Consider the following 22,530-nt stretch of genomic DNA (forward strand, 5'->3'; position numbering starts at 1 on the left):
CAGGAGTCTGTTTTAGGGCCATTGCTGTTTAACTTGTATATTAATGATATTGGTGAAGATTTGGATAGAGATATTCAGTTGTTTGCAGATGATGCAAAGTTCGGACAAACCATGATGAGCAGAGAGAATGTTGTGGCCTTACAAGAAGACTTGAATAAATTGAGTGATTGGGAATGGGGATGTGAGTTCAATGTTGCAAAATGTAAGGTTTTAAAATTTGGAAAACAAAACTGGGGTGCAGAATTTATGCTTGATGAGGATGTATTGTCGGAGGTGGAGGAAATAAGAGATCTGGGGATGGGAGTGGATAAGGAGCAAAATTTAGGGGACACATCGCCAAAACTGTGAAGACAACACAAAAGCTTCTGGGAATGATGCTGAGGACACTTGTAGAAGTAGGGAGATTCTTGTTCCATTGTGTAAGGCTTTGATTAGGTCACACATGGACTATACCAAGATTTGGTCACCTGGTTTTCAGAAGGATGAAGAGATGTTAGAGAGAATCCAGAGGCGACTGACTAAGGTAGTTTCTGACCTCTGGAATGTAGAGTATGAGGAACAATTGAGGAGATGTAATTTGCAGAGTCTGGTGGACAGGAGGAAGAGGGGAGATATGATAGAAACCTACAAGTTATTAAGGGGTTGTTATAGGATCAATGCTGGAGAGGTTCTACAGAAAATAGTGGGAGATCAGCGGAAAAGAGGTCATCCCTGGAAACTGTATAAGGAGGGTGTGAGTAGGGGAGTGAGAAGCAGGTTTTTTTCATGAAGAGTTGTGAATGATTGGAATGCCTTACCTGAGAGTGTGGTGTCTGCAGAGAATTTGAGTGTGTTTAAAGCACAGTATGATTAGCTGTGTGTTTGATAAAAGGACCTCCTAGATGAGTCTTTGACTCCATTGGGTCTTGGGTAATAATAATAATACCCACCTTTGACTGCAGGAACTTGGCCCATTACAACATTTTCATTAGACACCCAGATTAATGGCATAGTCAGTTTCACAGCATATTCCTTTAAAACATGTGACCAAATTCCATCTACTCCCATGCCTTATGGATATTTAGTACACTTGGTATTTGGAATACACCCTCTTCGTTTACTTCTAACACTTCACTGTCCTTATTCCTCTGGGAATAAAGCCTGCTTTAACTGTATGGAATGCTCTATAAAGTGATCAGTAAATAACTCAACTGTCATCTGGCTTGGTCACATAAGTCCCTTCTTCATCCAAGAAGGTAATCTGCCCCATGACCATTTTTCCTCCTACCGAACACATAGCAAAATAAAAAAGCTTTTTGTGATTCTCTTTGGATTTCAACCCTGATCTCCTCTCGTATTCTAATTTGTCTGTCCTCTCTACTAGTCACATTCCTAACCTGACCTTATATTCCACATGCAACTGTTCTCCACCTCCCTCTTTATGTCTTCTGTAATCTCTCTTTTTCATCTGTAATTTCTGTTTAATTTTTCTAGACAACTATTTGACCTCAAATTGCTTTATCCTCTTCATTCAAGGTATACAACCTACAACTGGAATCAACAGATTTTTCTTAAATATCTCCAATTTACTACTGGCCTCTCTTCCTTCAAATCCACTGTACTGCTCCAAGTTGGTTGCTAAGTCTCTGATAGTTGCCTGCCTTATAATTCCAGATAAATTCTTTCCACCCTGATTCTTCTATATGCCTATTCATCCTCCTAGTCAGCACTATTTTGTCACCCACACCAATTTAATGCAAACAATTCAGCTCTCTTGGTAATGTATGCTGCTTCCTCTGCCCAGTTTATAGTCTATAGCATTTTGAATTGTTACTTGGAAATTGTGCTATTATTATAACGTGTTTCAAAAGTGATTTAACTTTATCTTCTGCCCCATAAGAAAGTACAGCAATAGTTATCAAGGGACTAAAGATTGCTAAATCAACCGTAAGTACTCCAAGCATTTCAAAAAAAGTTTTCTCATACTTTAATATCAGCCACAGCAAGAATTAGCAGTGAACGTGTAGCTATGTAGAGTGACAACAAAGTGCTAAGAGTCTCGCTGCCACAGACAGAACTCTCAAAGCTTTAAAATGCCGAAGCTGCAAACTAGATTTTAAGAATAAGAAAAATCCTCCAACTCTTGCATAGCAGATCAGAGTAAATGTCCCCCCAACTATTCCATGCACCCAACACTTGATGTCATGTTTGATCTTTCACCAGAAAGAGATCAGAAAAATTTCTAAAATTTTGCTCAAACTGGATACCAAAAAAACTCCCGGCCCTGATGGCATCATTCCAATTGTTCTAAAGATCTTTGCTCCAGAACTGACTTCTACTTTATGCTGCCTATTTATACTTTCTTATTCTGCCAGCATCTATCCTGCGGTCTGGAAATTAGCCCATATACGAGGGTGGTCTGAAGAATTCTCGGCCTCGACCATAGATGGCAACAAGATTTTTTTTTTCTAAGTTGGTACATCTGTCATAAGTATCCATGTGAAATTGCAAGTCATTCTATTAATTAGTTTCTTTTATACAGCTGTCTGAAGCAAATGTGTTGTCTGTATCCCTTGAAATGGATAAAATTTAGTATCGTGTGGGTATAAAATTCTTTGTAAAAGAAGATTTAATGCCAAAAGAAATTCATTCAAAGTTTATAAACGTGATTGGGCACTCCTCTAGTTAGTTAAGAAATGGGTTGCCAAGTTAAAATGTGGCCATACCAGCCTTGAGGATGATCCACATGTAGGACATCCATAAAGTGTAACAACACAGAAATCATTGATCAAGTGCATGATATGGTAGTGGATGACCGGCGAGTCAAAGTGAGTAAAATTGCAGAGATTATAGGCATTTCAAAAGAATTGCAAATGAAAAAGCTTTGCGCAAGATGGGTGCCACATTTGTTCACAGCAGATCAAAACGCACTTGCATGAAAATCTCTGAAAACAGTGTTTGGAGTGTTTTAACAAGAATAAAACTGATTTTGTGCATCAATTTATTACTATGGATGAGACTTGGATTCACCATTACACACTAGAATCCAAACAGCAGTCAAGACAGTGGACAGAAGCCGGTTGTTCAGCGCCAAAGAAGACAAAGTCGGTTCCATCAGCAGGAAAGGTCATGGCATCGGTGTTTGGGGATGCTAAAGGCATTTTGTTTATTAATTATCTTGAAAAGGGTAAAGCAATAACCAGGGAATATTATTCCAATCTTTTAACCAGACTAGACGAAAAAATTCGTGAGAAAAGACCCGGTTTGCAGCAGAAGGAAAAAATCATCTTTCATCAGGACAATGCACCTGCCCACAAAGGTGTTTTGGCAATGGGAAAATTAAGGGATCTGCACTATGAATTGTTGGAACATCCAGACTACTGCACAGATTTGGCTCCCTCTGACATCTATCTCTTCCCAAAACTAAAACTCTTCCTCGCTGATCAGCGTTTTTCTTCGAATCAAGAGGTGATTGCAGCTGTAGAGGGGTATTTTGCAGATCTTACTGAGAACCACTACAGGGATGGGACAATGGCGCTGGAGCATCATTGGAATAAATGTATTAGTCTTAAGGGAGATTATATTGAAAAATAAAAATAATTTTGAAATTATAAATTCGTTTTTCATTGTTAAGCCGAGAACTTTTCAGACTATCCTCGTACAACTTATTCCTAAAAAAAGTAACAAATTCTTACCTTCAAACTAGTTTACAATTTCTCTCATTTCTTTCTAAAGAAATCAAGAAAACCATCAATGGCCAACTCCTACACTACCTTGAAGATTTTCATCTAATAAATGACCAACAGTATGGATTCCATCACTGTTGATCAACAGGAATCTATTAAACTAACACACATCTTCATACAAACACTTCGGAAAGATTTGGTAAATCTCAAGTGGTTATTCTTTATAGTTCCAAAGCTTCTGACTGAGTTTGGCATAAAGGCCTATTAGGAAAACTCCGATCATTTGGTCAGTCCCCTGACTTCTGCAAGTGGGTAGCTAGCTTTCTGTCTAGATGTTTACTTTGAGTGATGGTGGATGGCTCCTTATCTTCTATCTATATAACTAATGCTGGGGGTCCCACAAGGCTATGTTGTCTTGTCCCCTCTCCTCCTAAACATAAATGATCCACTCCAGCTGACTGCCAATCCAGTACACAGTTTTGCTGATAATAGCACATTACACTCCATCTAAGCATTTATCAATGGGATTGGATAATATTGTCAATTTCAATACTGGCAAACACAGCTCTGCATTATTTCCCACAAAAAAGAAACCTGTTCTACCAAGGTTTCTTTTTTGTTGAGATTCAAGTTGAGATTCAACTTCTTGGAATAACTCTAAGTGCTATTCTCTCTTGACACAAACATATCACAACTATTGCTTCCTCTGAATTAGGCTTTTTCTTCCACTTGATGAGTCACTTTAACTCCTCGAAGTTGTGTATGAGAGTGTTGTCAGTAGAGGTGTGTGGACCAGATTTTTTGCATGGAGAGTAGCGAGTGAGTGGACTGCATTGCCTATATTGGGTGTGAGTTCCCTGATGGTGAATGGATTCAAGGGGGGGGGGGAGATATGATAAATGTGTGTGTGTGTATGAGGGTTGATTTGGGTCTCCCACTTCCACACGGCAAGCCTTTGCGCTTCGCAACCATATGCCTGGGGAAGGAGTGTCCTAGTTTCAATTCCTGTCGACAACATGAGGAGCTTAAGGATCTGTCTCAACCATAGCCAAGTTAGCCAGTCTTGGGCGTGGACAGCACAGTTTTTTCCACAAGTTTATCTGGGCAACCCACAAGCAGGAAAACTGGCCTGTGGACACACACAGATTACAGTCAGGAATACTGACCCAGCCTTAGGCTTGATTCGTCAGCTATTCCGGTTTTCAGAGCCTGGATAAAATTTGGGGGGGGGGGGGGACTGAGATGGTGTCGTACATTCCCGTAAAGGGAACTCATGGCCGGTGTATCATCATACAATAATTAATTAATTAATTTGGGTTTCCCACAATGAGTCTCCAAACTCCATGGATTTGCTGTAAAATAATAATAATAACAACTCTGAACAGCTCTTAATCCTATAAAAATCACAAATCTGCCTGACCAGCTATTAAAGGGTTATTTTATTGACACTAAAGTTTCTTTTTTAAAATACATGGTGGCATTAAGGGAAAGAACAAGGGGATACTTGAAATTATGTAAAAGTGTAGTTAGCAAGAATGTTAAAATAGTTTTTTTTTTTTTACTTGTAGCCAGGGAGTGATGAATAGGTGGAATGGGTTGCCAGAGGTGATCGTGAATGCATCACTTGTGAATGAGTTCAAAGAGAGGTACGATAGGTATTGCTTGAACAATGGTTAGAGTAAGTTGCAATGAGCCTTTGACTGCATGAAATTCCATGAAGTGAAAGAATAATAATAATAATAATTCAAAACACCTGTCAAAATGTTAAATTCTGGATGATCGAAGTGGAACTTTCATAGTACCTATGTACAAGGAAAATATACATAAAAATAAATGTGAGAACTAGAAAAGGATATTTCCTTGCTGAATAATTTTCTAGGTAAGATTTACACAGTAATTTACCTGAATTCTTGAGGGAAATGCTAAAAATATCATTGAAAAGAAACTTGGGGAAGATTGAGTTGTGTTCAAGTCAAATATGCTATCAGGATTACAGATTTATACTTAGGACAAACAGTCAGAGTCATGGGATAAAACAAGGATCTGTAATTAAAAATTACAGATGCTGAAAAATCATATGATAAGGGTGCCAAGTAACCTCAAAATCCTAGAATTATACACTGTAAGTCAACAGTTTGAACTGAATGTTGTTGTTATGCTGTTGTCAAGTCAGGTGTATAATGTCATCATCAAAGGGCCACATCTTGAAAAAAAAGTGGCATCAAACATGATATGAAAACTGAAAGCTCATGGGATAGGTGGACGGATGCAGTTAGTTGTGTCTTAAAAGACTGAAATATAGGATCTAACTTACTGAAAACCTGATTAGTTTCAAATAAAATTACTGACAGGATGCTAGTAATATTGTAAACTTACACATTCCTATCATAGTATCAGAGCTTTAGTAGCTCACTTAGTTTCAGGACCTTTCAGAGCCTCCTACATTCAAGTCCCATCTAGAATGCAAAGATCCTTTATCAGGGCATTTAGGATGCAAGTCAGTTCACATGAAGTTTTATCATCGTGCAACCAGCAAATCAGCAGGAGAACACATGCAATTTACATATAATATATATATATTTAAGCATAAACATAAGTTATACTTAAGTCATTCTGAATCTTAGGATCCTGTAAGTTATTAACTTACAGGATCTGTAAGTTAATAACTGCAGTTATTATTATTGATTATCCTAGCATCTATTCCACACACCACCTTTAATGGTACATATCAGAAAATTATGATAATGACAATGATGCAAGCCAAATATACTGTATAGTTTACTAGATATACTTACCTTAAAGGTAAATACTTCAGTACTTTCTGCAAGAAAAAAAATATAGACACTGGCTAAGATGATATAAAAAGAATCCTTCAATAAAAATTTGAAAGAAAATTGCATACATTTTCAGGAACATAAGCTTATGAAAACAGTAAATGTTAACTAAAATGCTGTTTCATATACCTATTTTCAAATAAATAATGTTTCATAATAACAGAACAATATATTAAGTGCATCTTTCTTTTAAGGTTACATGGTGATCAGCCTTCATATTTACGAAATTATGGACACAAAACGCACGTGGTGAAATTATTATTTTACTAATTATTAATAAAATAACACTTCACATTTCGACCCCTGTATTGAACTCATTATCAGAAGGATAGATGTGTATAGAGAACCAAGCTACATGCTCTTGCACTCTATAAAGGTAAATTAAATCTATGCTGTTAATTAATCTGTTTCTTAGCCTGACCTCTAGTGATAATTAAATAAGATAAAATAAAATAAAAAATAAATAATAAATAAATAAAAATTTAAAAAAATTAAACAAATATATAAAAAAAAATTTAATAAAATAAAATAAAATAAAATAATAAAAAAATTAATAAATAAAATAAATAAATAACTACAATAAACTCTGCTAAAGTGTGTACTAAGATTCTTATGGATTTGTACAGTTCAAGTTGCTATTGAATGTTTAGGGAAAAAAAAAAAAAAAAAAAAACACTTCACCAAGTCTTCTACAGTGGGATTTTTCTTTGGCTTGTTCTGGCTGCAAATGGGGATGCAAAAAAAACAACCGAATTAATTAAATCTATTAACACATGGCCAGAAGAAACAACAAAAAAAAAACTAATACCTCATTATGCCCGAGTGCCCAGAATTTATGTCTGCCAAAAAAAATACACAAAGCAGACACACCACAACGTTCGATTGTTGAAGGAATTGCCAGCCCAAATTACCACCTAACCAAAAAATTAGTGGCCACACTCAAGGAATTGGTAGGTAAGTCCCCTTCCTATAAAAAATACACAACATTTCATAAACAAAATTAAAAATATTACACTCAACAACCAAGATTTATTAGTCAGCTTTCACATAACTTCCCTTTTCACCAATGTCCCAATCAATGATACTATCTTGCTCCTACAGAACATATTTCCACATGACATCATGGCCCTCTTTGCCCGCGTGCTCTGCTCGGATATTTCATGTGGCAAAACAATTTTTACCTTCAAAAAAAGGGTACAGGCATGGGCTCACCACTTTTCACCCCAATAGCTAACTTTTATATGGAAGACTTTGAGCAACGAGCTCTAGAATCAACATGTCTAAAGCCCAAAATACGGCTCAGATACGTCAACGATATTTTCGCCATTTGGCCCCACGGCCACGAACCACTAAATACATTCCTTAGCCACCTGAACAAACAACACAAACGTATCCAATTCACCATCAAAATAGAAAAAGAACAACTCTCTTCCGTTCCAAACTTACACACAGAGGCAAGTATATACACAAAAATTCGTATCACCACCCAACACAAAAAACTAGGTGTCATAAGCACCCTTAAACACAGAGCTCAAACTATTTGTTCAAATGAACAAGCTCTAAACCAGGAATACAAGATCATCAACCATACATTTATAAAAAATGGATAGTAAAAAAACTATTCACAAGATCCACCACAAAGATACTAGTAAAAACAAAAAAGATTTCAAGAATGCTATTAGGCATTTCTGAAAATATAGACAGAACACTACACAAATACAACATCAAAAACACCTTTAAACTCCCGACAAAATTAAGACACCTACTCAGTTCTTCCAAACATCCTCTTCCACACCTAGCCCACCCAGGGGTTTACAAAATACAATGCACATGTAACCTACCATACATAGGGGAAACAGGGCAAACCACCCCAATTAGGAAGGATGAACACAAGCGACACATTAAATACCTCCATTTTAGAAAAACAGGCCTTTCTGACGACGCACTCCAAACATACCACAGAATCGATTGGAAAAATACCAAGTCCCTACACTGCACCAAAACCTGGTTAGAGAGGAAATTTAAAGAAGCATGTGAAATGCTCAAACATAATCCAAATCTGAACAAAAATGATGGCCTAACCATTCCAAGAATCTGGAGGACCGAACCAGAACAAGCCAAATAAAAATCCCACTATAAGAAGACTTGGTGAAGTGTTTTTTTTTTTTTTTTTTCCCCCTTAACATTCAATAGCAACTTGAACTGTACAAGTCCTGAAGAAAATCACAGTATAACAATCTTTTATATATTTATTTACTTTTTTTTAAATTTTTATTTATTTATTTTTATATATTTATTTAATTTTTATTTATTCATTATTTTTTTTTTATTTTATCTTATTTAATTATCACCAGCGGTCAGGCTAAGAAACAGATTAATTAACAGCATAGATTTAATTTACCTTTATAGAGTGCAAGAGCATGTAGCTTGGTTCCTTATACACATCTATCCTTCTGATGATGACTAAATACAGGGGTCAAAACATCAAGTGTTATTTTATTAATAATTAGTAAAATAATCATTTCAACAAGTGTGTTTTGGGTCTGTCCCTAATTTCATAAATATGAATATTAAGTGCATGTTAGTTTTAAATAGAATACTTCCTATTTAATTGCCAGAAATTCATCAGCATATTTTATACAAATTTCACTATTTCTCTTCATGACAGATAATTTCATCATATAATGACAATTGATTTGAATAAAATCACACACACACACGCTGTCTCTGATGAAATTAAGGCATCTTCATTTTACAAAACAGTATATTTCCAATAATCATTATTATTGGATTTTTCTTTATTTTCAACTGTGGGGAATCCAAACACTCATTCCAGATGACCAAATCTCTGTCCCAACTGTACTGAACAAAAAATTAAAAATTAAAGGTTCTATCAGATATGTCTATGTAATAACTCAGTTTGTCGATTTAAGCCAGACATGATGTAATGTTTCAATATTTCTGTAGCAATATATCATCAGGAACAAATTAGGTGAGCCATGTGTAGCATGGTAGTAAGATACTTGACACTACTTCCCATATTCTGCATTGCTGGCCTGGTTGGCCAAGTGGTTAGTTTACTCGCTCTCCAAACAACAGACTTAGGTTTGAATTATATCAATGGAAATCAGTGTCGGGGAATGAATGTTTTTAGATGAGCAATAAATTTCAGTGTATGATGTGAGACCATGTCCTGTTTATTGGAAACCTGAAATGGCTTAAAAAGTTTCACGTATGTTCTTTAAAGGAGGATTTCTGGATTACGTAAAAGACACAATAAATTAATTATTAAAATAAATTTTAAAAAAAAATTAAATATTCTGTAATCCCATCCATGTTAATAATGTAGCATGTGTGGGCTAAGAGATAGAGAGGTTGCTAGCATCATCCTTTAAAACAGTAGGATTGCATGTTTTTCAGATAAGTCTTTATTTTTAGTATATATTCATGATATCACTAATCATTGTTACTGAATTTTTCTTTATTTTTGACTGTGTAGTTGAATGTGTTTGTTTAATTGTGAATCTTTTTCAATGATTTTCAATAGGAGGAATTTCATGTGATGTAGCATGCATTCAACATATTCATTGCTGAGAGCGAATGGTTTGTGGTATGAAAGTGAGAGAGAATGTTGGAAATGTTTTGTAAGTAAATGCAAAAAAAAACGTGAGTTATGTTGAAAGTGGGAGAATGAAATAACTGGTACTAACAATGTAAGCAGGATAGTAAAAGTACAATGTAGTGGAAGATGTGAATGATAGTGTATGAAATACGAATGAAAGTATCAAAGAAGTGGCTGAAAGTAATGTGGATGAATGATGAGAGGACAGTTAGGAGAGAAACAGCACATTTACACAGTGTCTTCAGAAAAGAAAAATTGAGGTTGAATGACTGGACAAATATTTAGTATGTGTTATAGCAGGATGGAGAATGAAAGAAAAAGTGAATGGAAAAAGTATGAAAATGAGAGATGTACTTAACGAAAAAGTGACAAAGCATGTTTCCCAAGTATGAAGATAAGGGATGTTAATGAAGTTGTTAGTTTGTAGAAGGGAGAAGTGAAAGAGATGTTTGTTTTGGTAAGCACAAATTATTTGAGAGGTCAGAAATATGCAATGAGGGAGAGAATGTGAAAGAAGTGAAAATGATGAGTGAAAAAGGAAAGATTCTGAATCTGTGGCTTCAGTATGATAGATAAAAATGTTTACTATACATATGTATTCACAAGAATATAGTGATTTTATTACTATAAAATTGCTAAGATGTTAAGATGGGAAGAACAAGAGGTCATCCCTTGAAGTTGTATAAAGATGTCGTGAAGAAGGGTGTGAGGAGTTTTTTTTCTTTTTTTTTTTTGCGTGGAGAATTGTTGGTGAGTGGAATGCATTGCCAGAGTGCACTGTGAATGCAGTTAGTGTAAATAACTTCAAAGCTCATTATGATAGATATGTTGCTGTTTGAGTGGGCCTCCCACGATGAGTCTGTTGACTCCATGGTGGTTACCAAAATAATAATAATAAAATTTTATTACTATAAAATTACTATATCCTTGTGAATACGTGTATATAATAAATATTATAATCACACAAGTTCTACTTAAAATTTGTCATGACAGAAGTGAGAAGAAGGGCCGTGATTGCTAATGAGTAAATTAGAAGACTGTACAGAAGGAGTGGTGTATAGTTTATAGATGTATCCAGTGATGGACAAAAGGCATTGTATGTGCCTGATGAACTACATTTGAATAGTTTTGAAGTTAGATGTTTAGAGAAAGTTTTGTTCAGTGAGATGCGCACATTCAGAGAAACGAGAGATATTACTGGAGGGTTTGGGGAGTGATTGAGCATGAGTCTAGCCACATGCTCAATTGCCTGGCAGTGTGACTGCAAAAATGATCATGAATGGCCAGATGGAGTTTTCCAGATATTGAATCTAAATGGGCCAGTAATGACATTAAGCAAGGGTAACTGTGGGCACAAGGGGATGCTGAAATGCATGTACACAAATGTCAGAATTATCACAAATAAAGAAGAGTTTTGGCACTGTTAAGCTTGATATGGCCAAAAAATTATTAGCATCAGGAAATGAAGGGATATTGAATTTTCAGAGAGGATAAAGGGAATAGGATAGGAGGAGAGGTATTACTAATGAGTGCTGGGGAACTTCAACCAAGAAAAATAGAAGTTAAGGAGGATTTTAGATTTCAGGGGGATGGTTTATTTGATGCTATGTGATGTGAGATAGAGGCCAACAGGACAAAATATATTGTTGATTGCAGCTATAGACAAGAGGAACCACAGGAAGATGTGGATGCCATGCATCAGCAGATTAGCATGAGTGCATGCTGAGAAATTATTATGTGGGACTTCAACTATGGAGATATAAACTGGAGGGGGGGGGAAGGGGTATGGCAAAATAGAAGTGGAATTTATATAGTTATCAGGTTATATAATTACATAAAACACAATATCGTGGAGAAGATTAGGTGTTTAAGAGTGCTGGATCTGGTAACAGCATCAAAAGATGTGTAACCAACACAGACACTTCATCTCCAGTTGGAGAAAGCTGCCATGCAAGTCTTGTTCTGGGAGGTCGCTCAACATGTGGAATTCTATGTAGAGAAAGGATTTATGCTGAACTATAAAGCTAGTAATTATGACAGACTTAGGTGGCAGCATGGAGCAGGGCCATGGCTTAAGAAGCTACATCAGTAGAGCATGGGAAATGGTCAGAGATTGTTTGAGAGAAGCAGTATTAGCATACCCAGAGTCAAGAAGATAAACCAAGTGGTTATATTCTTGGTTTCATCCTTTATCCAAGTGTATAAGCAAACAAAGTTTGCATGTGAAGTAACTTCATGCACAAACTTTGTGATGTCATTAGCCTCTATATACAAAGAGCCCAGTCGTGAAGTTACTTCAAGCACAAACTTTGTTTGCTTGCACTTGATAAAGGATGAAACCAAGAATATAATCTCTTGACATCTTTAATTTATAGTATAACCAAGTGAAAAACTTTCAACAAAAAAACAAGTAAGTATTAAACAGATAAGCAGCAATATAAAACAGGAGCTGCAAAAAAATATAAAACATTGTGCAGGGAATACAAAGAAACAGTTGATCAGATGCTCATGAGTAATACAAAGGGCAGGTAAGAAAAGTGACTAGTATGGCACAGAAGGATTCACCGTATGAGAGAGAGAGAGATTAGCTAAGCAGGCCAAAGTCAAGAGTTTTTTCACTAACTAGCAAGTAAGTGAACTGAGAACAGGAAAGTGACAGAAGCGGAAGAAATAGTTGCTCTACTAAGCAATCACTTTGCAAAGGTGTATCATCCAGGTGGAGACTGTGCAATTACTGATGTGACAGAGACTAATGTGAGAATTCAGGCAGATAACCTGAAGGTGCTCAGCATATTGTAAAATATCAACATTAATACAACAATGGATTGGACAGCATGTTTTCCTGTGTGCTACAAGGTGCAAGAGAATTAGCAAGGGCTCTGATGAAGATGTATCATCTGTCTCAGCTCTGGCAAGGTTCCAAGGAAATTGAAAGACACTGAGATAGTTCCTTTACATAAAAAGGACTCCAAGACACAAGTAGCAAATTATACATCAATTAGTATTTAGTATCTAAGAAGTAGTAGGTAATAAATGAGTGATTAAAGTATCAGAATAGTTAGTTAAAGGAAAAATTCAGGAACTGGGAAATAAGAATACGATACTCTATGGTTGGCAGCATGACTTTGTAAAAGGTAGGTCTGTCATAATTTATTCACATTGTATAATAAATGTGACAGTGGAAGTGGATAAAGGAAATGGTTACACCATAATACTGCTGACCAGCATGGAAAATTATTACATAAATTAGAACAATGGTTATAGTTATTAATCTGGTAGCATGGATATGGGTGTTGGTGGGGGGGGGGAGCTTAGATAGACATCACAAAATGATATATATGGTGAAGTTGAATCATTGCGAACAAGAATGATTAGTGGAATGCCTCGGGGCACTGTACTAGAGCCATTACTCTTTAATATGTATATTAATGATAGGGAATGATTGATGGGGGGGTACATTCAGTTGCTAATGATGCAATACTGGTGTTAGAAGCTTAATGGAGTGAAACAGCACTGAAAAAGTATTAAAATATTATTTAATTCTTCCAATATTTTGTCTCAGTCATTGAGACACTGTCAGGAAGTACAATATGAGAATTATAACGCCCACCCACCCACCCACACACACACACAAATGAAACACAAAAATAAGTGAAACACATGGATGAAAGACTAGAGTCCTAACTAGGTGGGGCATCTTCCATGTGCACCTGTTGATGGCCTAAGATGTAAAACTTTTGGGAAGTTTTATGCAACCATATTTTTTTAAATTAGGCTCCCTTACACTTAGCCCAGATGGCAGACGATCTAAAGGACACCCGAAAAAGTGATGGATGGACAGCCTAAAAAAGACATGTAGGCCATGGATGTCTGCCCTACTGATTCTGCAAACCAAATGAAATAGAGAGCCAAATGCAAAACAGTAGACCCTGCACTAAGCAGGATATAATGCTAGGAAGAAGTAGAAGAGATTTATTTAAATTAGGCCTATTTCTGAGAGCTGCTGCAGAATTCCAAATATAGTCTTTCTCTTCTAAATTTACTGTGATGGAGCATGGTGGTCATTTTCAAACTGATTTTATGAGCTATATCTAAAGGATGGTTGACAAGGCCTGAATGACCATAGTCATGACTGTAGATGTATTTTTTGTTCTTTCATACGGATGTAGACTGATCTTCCTGTCTGTCCATAATAGGCCAATTTCCAGGCTCACAGAGCAAGAAGAGGGAACTGATTTTTAGTGGAACATATAAGGTTAGAAAGCTTTCAGTGGACTTGAAAGCCATGCAGAGATTAGTATTATTATTATTTGACACCTCCAGGGAGTCCAAGGACTCATCGAGGGAGGGTACCTGCTCTACAACTCTGCCTCCACCATTCAATCACCAACTGACCACAGCTACACCAATGCCATCTACCGCCAACCACCACCAATGGTATTTCCACAGACAATCACAAACATCCATGTCCACGGCAGGATTCAAATCCACAGCCTTTTGGTTGGAGAGTGGATATGCTATCCATTCGGCCAACCAGGCTGGCAAAAAAGTGCCTCAGCAAGGCAAATCTCATCCCTGCAACTCCCTCGAACCGAATGTGCTCTTGAATGTTACTCGTATCATTAGCACTGCTACTATCCACTATACCAGCGAATATTTCTTTACGACTCAGGCTATTTTTTTATGAAGTGCCTTGGACATAGCGGATGATGATAGCATTACTAAAATTTTTCTTAAGAGAAAGTCAAGGATTGGGGGGAAGGATTGATTATTTTTTGATACTGTGGGAATTGTAGCCATTAGATAAGAAGATATGGTGTGTATGATTAAGTTCTGCTGTAAGGAAGGACTCAGTGGAACAAAGGTTATAGGTTCTCTTATAGGTTGTTATAGGTTGGTCTCTTGCCGAAGTATCTGGTTGTAACTTTTACCCAACACTATTACCATTCCTATCATGCCCAGATGGTTCTATTGCATCATCACCCACAGAAAAAGCCAATCTTCTGGCTTCACACTTTGCTTCCAATTCACACATAACTGACAACGGTAAATGCCCCCAACCATTCCAGCTACTCAACATACAATGCCCCTATATCCTTTTTGCCAGAAAGAGATTAGAAACCTATTGTCTAATACGTTTCTAATCTATTAGAAAAAAAAAATCTCCTAGCCCCGATGGCATTCCTCCAATTGTCCTGAAGGTTTCTGCACCAGAATTAAATCCTATGACACTTGTACATACTCTCTTACTTCACTAGTATTTATCCCACACCCTGGAAATTGGCCTTCTTGGGAATTCAACCAATTCCCAAGAAGGGCGACAACCATCTAACTACCACCCTATCTCACTCATCTCACTCCTATCTAAAGTGATGGAGAAAACCCCAAATCCCAAATCCTACACAACCTTGAAGGCACCCAGCTATTAAGTGATCACCAGTATGGATTCCGTCGCTGAGGATCAACAGAAGATCTACTCTCATATACCACCCATCTCTGGGCAATGCCATGGAGAAATATGGTGAATCTCAAGTGGTTGCATTTGATATCCCCAAAACTTTTGACTGAGTCTGTCACAAAGGTATGCTAAGCAAACTTCCATCATTTGGACTGTCTCAGGACTTCTGCAGTTGGATTGCCAGCTTTCTGTCTAAATGCACACTATGTGTAATGGTAGATGGTTCCTTATCTTCTCACCATCCAACTAATGACAGGGTTCCACAAGGTTCTGTTGTCTCACCAACCCTCTTCCTTCTATATATCAATGACCTATTTCAGTTGACCTCCAACCCAATACACAGTTTTGCAGATGACAGCACTTTGCACTCCCTTTCATTTGATAAACCTTACTCTACACAACTCACCTCAACCTACAGAACATCAACCACCACTGACCTCAATTCTGATCTTGAAGCCATCTTCCAATGGAAGGGGAGGAGGCCTAAGATAACCTCATCAATTGGGTAGGTGTGTTACCAAGAAAGGCTAAACTTTTAGTTTCTTTTTCAATGGTAAACCAGATTCTAGGATGAAGACTATTGAGGTGAGAGAGGAAACAGTCTAACATGTCTAGGCCATAATGCCAAATAGAGAACACATCATCCACATATCTTAACCAGATAGAAGGCTTGAGAGGGACTGAGTCAAGAGCTTATTTTTTAAAAATGTTCCATAAAAAATTGCAAAGCGGGGGGGAGGGGGAGAATCCACAGAGGTATCCTTTGTTTATACATTTTGTGCTTCCAAGAGAAATATCGAAAAAGGATAGCAAAGGAAAACAGATCAGTAATCTCAGGAGGGAAAACTTCATAAATGATAAGGTGTCATTTAAGGGAATATTGGTGAACAGTGGGGAGATATCAGAGTTAACCTAAATATCTGTATTATTTAATGGTAGAAGTTTTAAAATGGATGCACATGAATGAAATACTAGGGATGGCAATAGGAAGGTGATGTAGATTTAAACAAATTGGCATTATGAACAAAAGATGTGTGTCAATTTAATATTGCAAAATAAAAGGTTATGTGCTTTGAGATGAAAATATTACATACTTTGCATCATAGTGATGATACTGAATTACAGCAAGTTAATGACGCTAAGGATTTGGAGGTAATGGTCAAGTTTTAATTGAAGTTTTGTAAATGATTGAGATTTGAAGTTCAAGCAGCATATTGCAAAAGTTGGCAAAACAGCTCAAAGGATTATCTGGATATTGAAGAATAAGAATATACTGACAAATAAAGATCAGGAAGTTATTACCCTTCTTTATAAGACTATGATCCGCATCTTGACAGAGATTTGGTCACCTGGATTATTTTAGGATCAGGAAGTGGTGAAAAGGATTCAGAGACCACACCAAAACCATCTACCGCCCACCATCACCACTAGTATTTCCACAGACAATCACAAACATCCATGCCCATGGCAGGATTCAAACCCGCAGCCTTTTGGCTGGAGAGTGGATACACAAACCACTTCGCACCAGGCCAAATAGGAAATTAATACTAAAATATTTAGGAAAAAAAATGGAGTATACTAAGATAATAAATAACTATCTGCAGGATTTCAGTTCAAGGACATGAACTTGTCACTACTGACAATCTTGTACCAACATCAGGATGTGCATTAATTCACATGGGGAAAACACAAGAAATGTTTTATTCACTGTTTTATTTTATGATTTCACATTCTGTATATACAAATGTGTATCTAGTATGTGAAATGGGGAGTGATTACCAATGAATTTGAAGAGAAAAAAATAAATATTATACAGAAAAGGAAAATATGTACAGTTTTAAAAAAAATCTGAGTTGAGCATCTTTCAAAAGTAAACTGTAGACTCAAATATACAAATATCATCACAGAATACATAGCATATAGAATATTAAGACAGTAATGATGTAACTTTTACACACAATACTAACTTCAAAATAATATCATCTCAATATTTCTCTCTTCTAAGGAACTTTTTACTGTATCGATCCACCTAGATCTTGGTCTTCCTCTGGGTCTTTTTACTGCCATCTTAGCAAAAATGATTGTTTTGCTAATCTTTCCTCTCCCATTCTGTTTAAGTGACTATACCACCATCAGATTTGCTCTGCTCACCCATTTTGCAATGCTACCAATGTGAAGTTCCTTCCTAATATCCTCTTTTTTTTTTTTAATATGATACTGCCACTGATGCCATCTGTTCAGACACCTAATCTTTCTCAGTTATCTCCAGTCTTTGATCATGTTTTATCTCTACCTCAGAACCTGTTCATTTCAGACAAATAATGGATACCACAACTGTGTTAGAAACAATTATTCCACCCTCCCAACACCTCGACCCTCATATCAAGGTCATCATCCGGAGCACACACATACACAGAGACAAGCTATACCACATTTTACACAGCACACCAAAGAGACAATGACCCGATCAATGGCCACTCCATGTATAAATACCACAAATTACTATATGGGCTGTATAAGACTGGCACAAAAGAAACTTTTCAATAGATGAGATGAGCAGGGAGATAACAAGGGATGACACTTGAAAATTGTTTAACAGCATGGTTAGTATGGAAGTGCAAACTAGTTTTTTGCTTGGAAAGTGGTGAATAAGTGGAATGGACTGCTAGAAGCAATTGTAAGTGACCCAATGTTGAATGAGTTTAAGGAGAATTATGATGGTTATTGTATGAATAATGGTTAGCATAGGTCTCTCATGGTGACCATTATTATATACCATTAATAATAATAATAATGAAAATAAATAAATTGATTAAATTAAATAAATTTAAGTTCAACCATCAATTTTTTCAAATCAAAACAACTGAAATTTCACAGTTGTGTAGATGGTTCCCAATTTCCATTACCCCTAGTTACTTGTAATGTGCTTACCAAATGAGAGAGAGAGAGCAGCCATATCTGTGGAATAAGTTGGAATTGAATTCAGAAAGTTTCAAAGAAATTAGCATGCATCTATGAGGCTCTGCAAATGGAACTTGAACACTAACTTCATAACCAACACTCCAGAGACCTGAAACCACCTTAATCAAATGACTTTAGACCCCTTCACAAGACATCCGTATTGTTTGAAAACAGGTATCCAAATCTGCACATAGTAATCCACATGTGAATTAATCAAACCCTTATACAATGGAACACTAACTTCCTTACTTCTAACTGTCAGTGTAGTCTGTTATAATGACCTTACAACTACAGTAATAACTTTTTTTGAAGACAGGTGAGAAGCCAGTCTCCATCCTTCAAGTCCGTCACAAATAGCAAGCCCAAGCTATCACTATCCAAGAATATCCATCAAGGTTTTTCAGGGGAGAGAGGGAGAGAGAGAGAGAGAGAGAGAGAGATTGTAGCAGACAGTTGCTGACATCATAGGCACTACGCCCTAGCACTGATATTATTGTTGTAATAGTGCAAGTTGTATGGTTGATTTTTTAAGATGCAGGGTTAAAAACCTGATTTCCAAATCAACTCCCCTCTTTTTTTTCCTCATGTATGAGGGCAGTCTGAAAAGTTCTCGGCCTAAGAATGAAAAAACGAATTTATAATTTCAAAATAATTTTTATTTTTCAACATAATCTCCCTTAAGACTAATACGTTTATTCCAGCAATGCTCCAGTGCCATTATGCCATCTCTGTAGTGGTTCTCAGTAAGATCTGCAAAATACCCCTCTACAGCTACAATCACCTCTTGATTTGAAGAAAAACGCTGACCAGCAAGGAAGAGTTTTAGTTTTGGGGAAGAGATGGAAGGCAGAGGGAGCCAAATCTGGGAAATAGGGTGGATGTTCCAACAATTCATAGTGCAAATCCCTTAATTTTCCCATTGCCAAAACACCTTTGTGGGCAGGTGCATTGTCCTGATGAAAGATGATTTTTTTATTCTGCAAACCAGGTCTTTCATGACAAATTTTTTCATCTAGTCTGGTTAAAAAATCGGAATAACATTCCCCAGTTATTGTTTTATCCTTTTCAATATAATTAGTAAACAAAATGCCTTTAGCATCCCAAAACGCCAATGACATGACCTTTACTGCTGATGGAACTGACTTTGTCTTCTTTAGTGCTGAACAACTGGCTTCTGTCCACTGTTTTCACTGCTGTTTAGATTCTGGTGTGTAATGGTATTAAAATGCTCCAAGCACAGTTCGTTTTCATGCGAGCGCATTTTTGATCTGCTATGAACAAGCACTGCACCCAGCTTGCGCAAAGTTTTTTCATTTGCAATTCTTCATGCAAAATATATCCTACGCGTTCTTTTGAAATGCCTATAGTTTCAGCAATTTCACGCGCTTTGACTCACCGGTCATCCAATACCATATTGTGCACTAGATCAATGATTTCTGATGTTGTTACACTTTTTAGACGTCCTTCACGTGGATTATCTTCAAGGCTGGTATGGCCACATTTAAACTCGGCAACCCATTTCCTAATTATCGAAAATGAAGGGGGAAGAGTGCCCATAATCTTTTATTAACTTCGAATGAATTTCTTTTGGCGTTAAAATTTCTTTTACAAAAAAAAGTTTTCAGTTTTATTCATTTCAAGGGATACAGACAACACTTTTGCTTCAGACAGCTGTATAAATCAAACTACTTGATAGAATGACTTGCAATTGAGACATCATTATTATTATTATTACGTGACAACGAACCGCCACTGCACCAATGCCATCTACCGCTACTAGCAATTTCACAGACAATCACAAACATTCGTGCCCACGGTGGGATTCGAACCCGCAACCTTTTGGCTGGAGAGTGGATACGCTAACCACTCAGCCATCGCTGAACTCAGTGATGCTTTGATTAAGGAATGGAGACAAATTCCACCTGATGTCTGCCACACATTGGTGGAAAGCCTCCATCAACTAGGGTTCGCCTGCTAGTCTCAATTGTAAATTACTAGTGTCCGGACAATTTGAGACATATAAGCTGGTCAGAGGTTGTTATCAGGTAGACATGGAAGAGATTTTTCATAGAATGGAAGAGGGGAGTAGAACAAGAGGCCATTGCTGGAAACTGTGTAAGGAGGGTGTGAGAAAAGGAGTGAGAAACAGGTTCTTAGCATGAAGGGTGGATGGTGAGTGGAATGCATTGCCTGAGTGTGTTGTGGATGTGGACACATTGAATAAGTTTAAGACGTGGTTGGATGAGCATTGTATGCAATGGTGAGTACCTCCCATGATGAGCCTCTGACTCCATGGAGGTCAAATGTTGATAATAATAAGAATAATTTCACATGGATGCTTATGACAGGTGTACCAACTTAGAAAAAAAAATCTTGCCGATAGTGTTGCCATCTATAGTTGAGGCCGAGAACTTTTCAGATCACCTTCGTAATTTATGTAATTTATTACTGTTATTTTATAGTGTTTATTTCATGTTATTTTAATTTATTTTTATGTTTAGTGTTAATTTTAATCATTTTTATTTTGTAAACACCTGATGTATGGTGGCACTCCAACACGTGACTCAGATCAGTAAAAAGGGAATAACAATGTATTGTTCGTGTTTCAATTGTGAATCTGCTTGGGCCCTGATGATGGCCTGTTAGTTTCAGGCCGTATTTTCAATAATAAATTTTTTTATTATTAATTCTTGTGAATGCATATTTTAATCATTATTACTATGTCACAAATGCCATTAATTTTTTTTTTTTTTTTTTTTAAAGAAGTTCTGTTATGATCATTCAACCATCATCTCCATTTACTAAGGCCATTTGTCCACAATTATTTCTCCTTCCACAGGCTATATAATGAAAGAATTTCTTTGGATTTTCCTTAAATCTCATCACTAACTGCCCTCATATTTTTATTTTATCTTCCTTACTACACTTGTCACCTTCTCACATTATTCTAACACTACATAATTCTCACACTACTGCTCTCCATCTCTTTCTCTTTATAATTATTGCATAACCTCTTTTTTCTGCAGTTCCTGATTGATATTCTTAATCATCCATTTTATTCCACATTGCTTTATCTTTTTCACTTGAAATATGCAATCTGCCATTGTTACTAACAAATATTTCTTAACTAGGTTCCAGTACCAAGACATTTCCTTTTTCCATTGTCCTCTTCCATTCTCTCCCCACTATCATGTTCTCTCACTTCTACTCTTGTTCACCTTGCACCAGTTAATCTCTCAAGTCTTCTAATCTCTCCCTCCACCTTTCCCAAATCAGTTTCATGTCTTTTAATTCCTCTCTCAATTTCTCTATTTTCCTCTCCTGCCTTCACTCAACATTTACCAACAAAATTAATGCCATTCACCAAAACTTTTACATCTCCAGTCCAAATATAAAAAAACAGCCAACGGCTTTTTATTCCTGTATACGGGGAGTAGGCGAGGCCATTTAGCCCTATCTAACTTTTGGAGACTGAGTGGGCAGTTCAATCTCCACTGGTACCAATCAGAGATAGATGGCCCAAGGCTATCACTAATTAAGCGGTACACAGTGGAGAGAGACGGCTCAAATGTGCCACCATCTCATGGTCCCTAACCCTAACACAATATATATTTAATGTCTGAAATAATGTGGGTTCTACAGTCGATTTTCTTGCGTATACAGGACATAAAACCCGAGTTTCCGGGAGGAAAAACCTGCTTGCCCATGCCAGAGATCAACTAACTCGGGAACCGGCTGAAAAAAGGCTTAGAAAAATTTCCTCTAGTCGCCGGCTAGACTCGAAACCAAGTCTTCCTTCGTGCGGCCAAGCACCGTGGTATGCAAACGCCACATCCACTGAGCTACACAGGCTCCCAGTCCAAATATAATCCTGTTTTTTGTATAAAAAAAGTTTCTTTTACAATACAGATTTCTGGTGAGCCTTGTGCTCTATTGTTTTCTTTAAATTTGGTTTTATATAACTTGTTCCTCGGATTACCATCAGTACTG

General features: G+C 36.8%; 1 protein-coding gene across 1 annotated transcript in view; it reads right to left on the reverse strand.

Annotated features, from left to right (window-relative positions):
- The window catches only part of LOC150096624 (CD109 antigen-like), a 930,782-nt gene that overhangs the window by 803,515 nt on the left and 104,737 nt on the right, over nucleotides 1–22,530 (reverse strand). The window contains exon 4 of the mRNA XM_090407963.1: nucleotides 6,461–6,486. Within this exon, the coding sequence (XP_090264089.1) occupies nucleotides 6,461–6,486 (26 nt within the window). The remainder of the gene's footprint in view (nucleotides 1–6,460; nucleotides 6,487–22,530) is intronic.

Source organism: Typopeltis vanoorti, chromosome 18, assembly GCF_054136105.1.
Source record: "Typopeltis vanoorti isolate ZY-2024b chromosome 18, IOZ_Tvanoo_1.0, whole genome shotgun sequence".
Taxonomy (NCBI): Eukaryota; Metazoa; Arthropoda; class Arachnida; order Uropygi; family Thelyphonidae; genus Typopeltis; species Typopeltis vanoorti.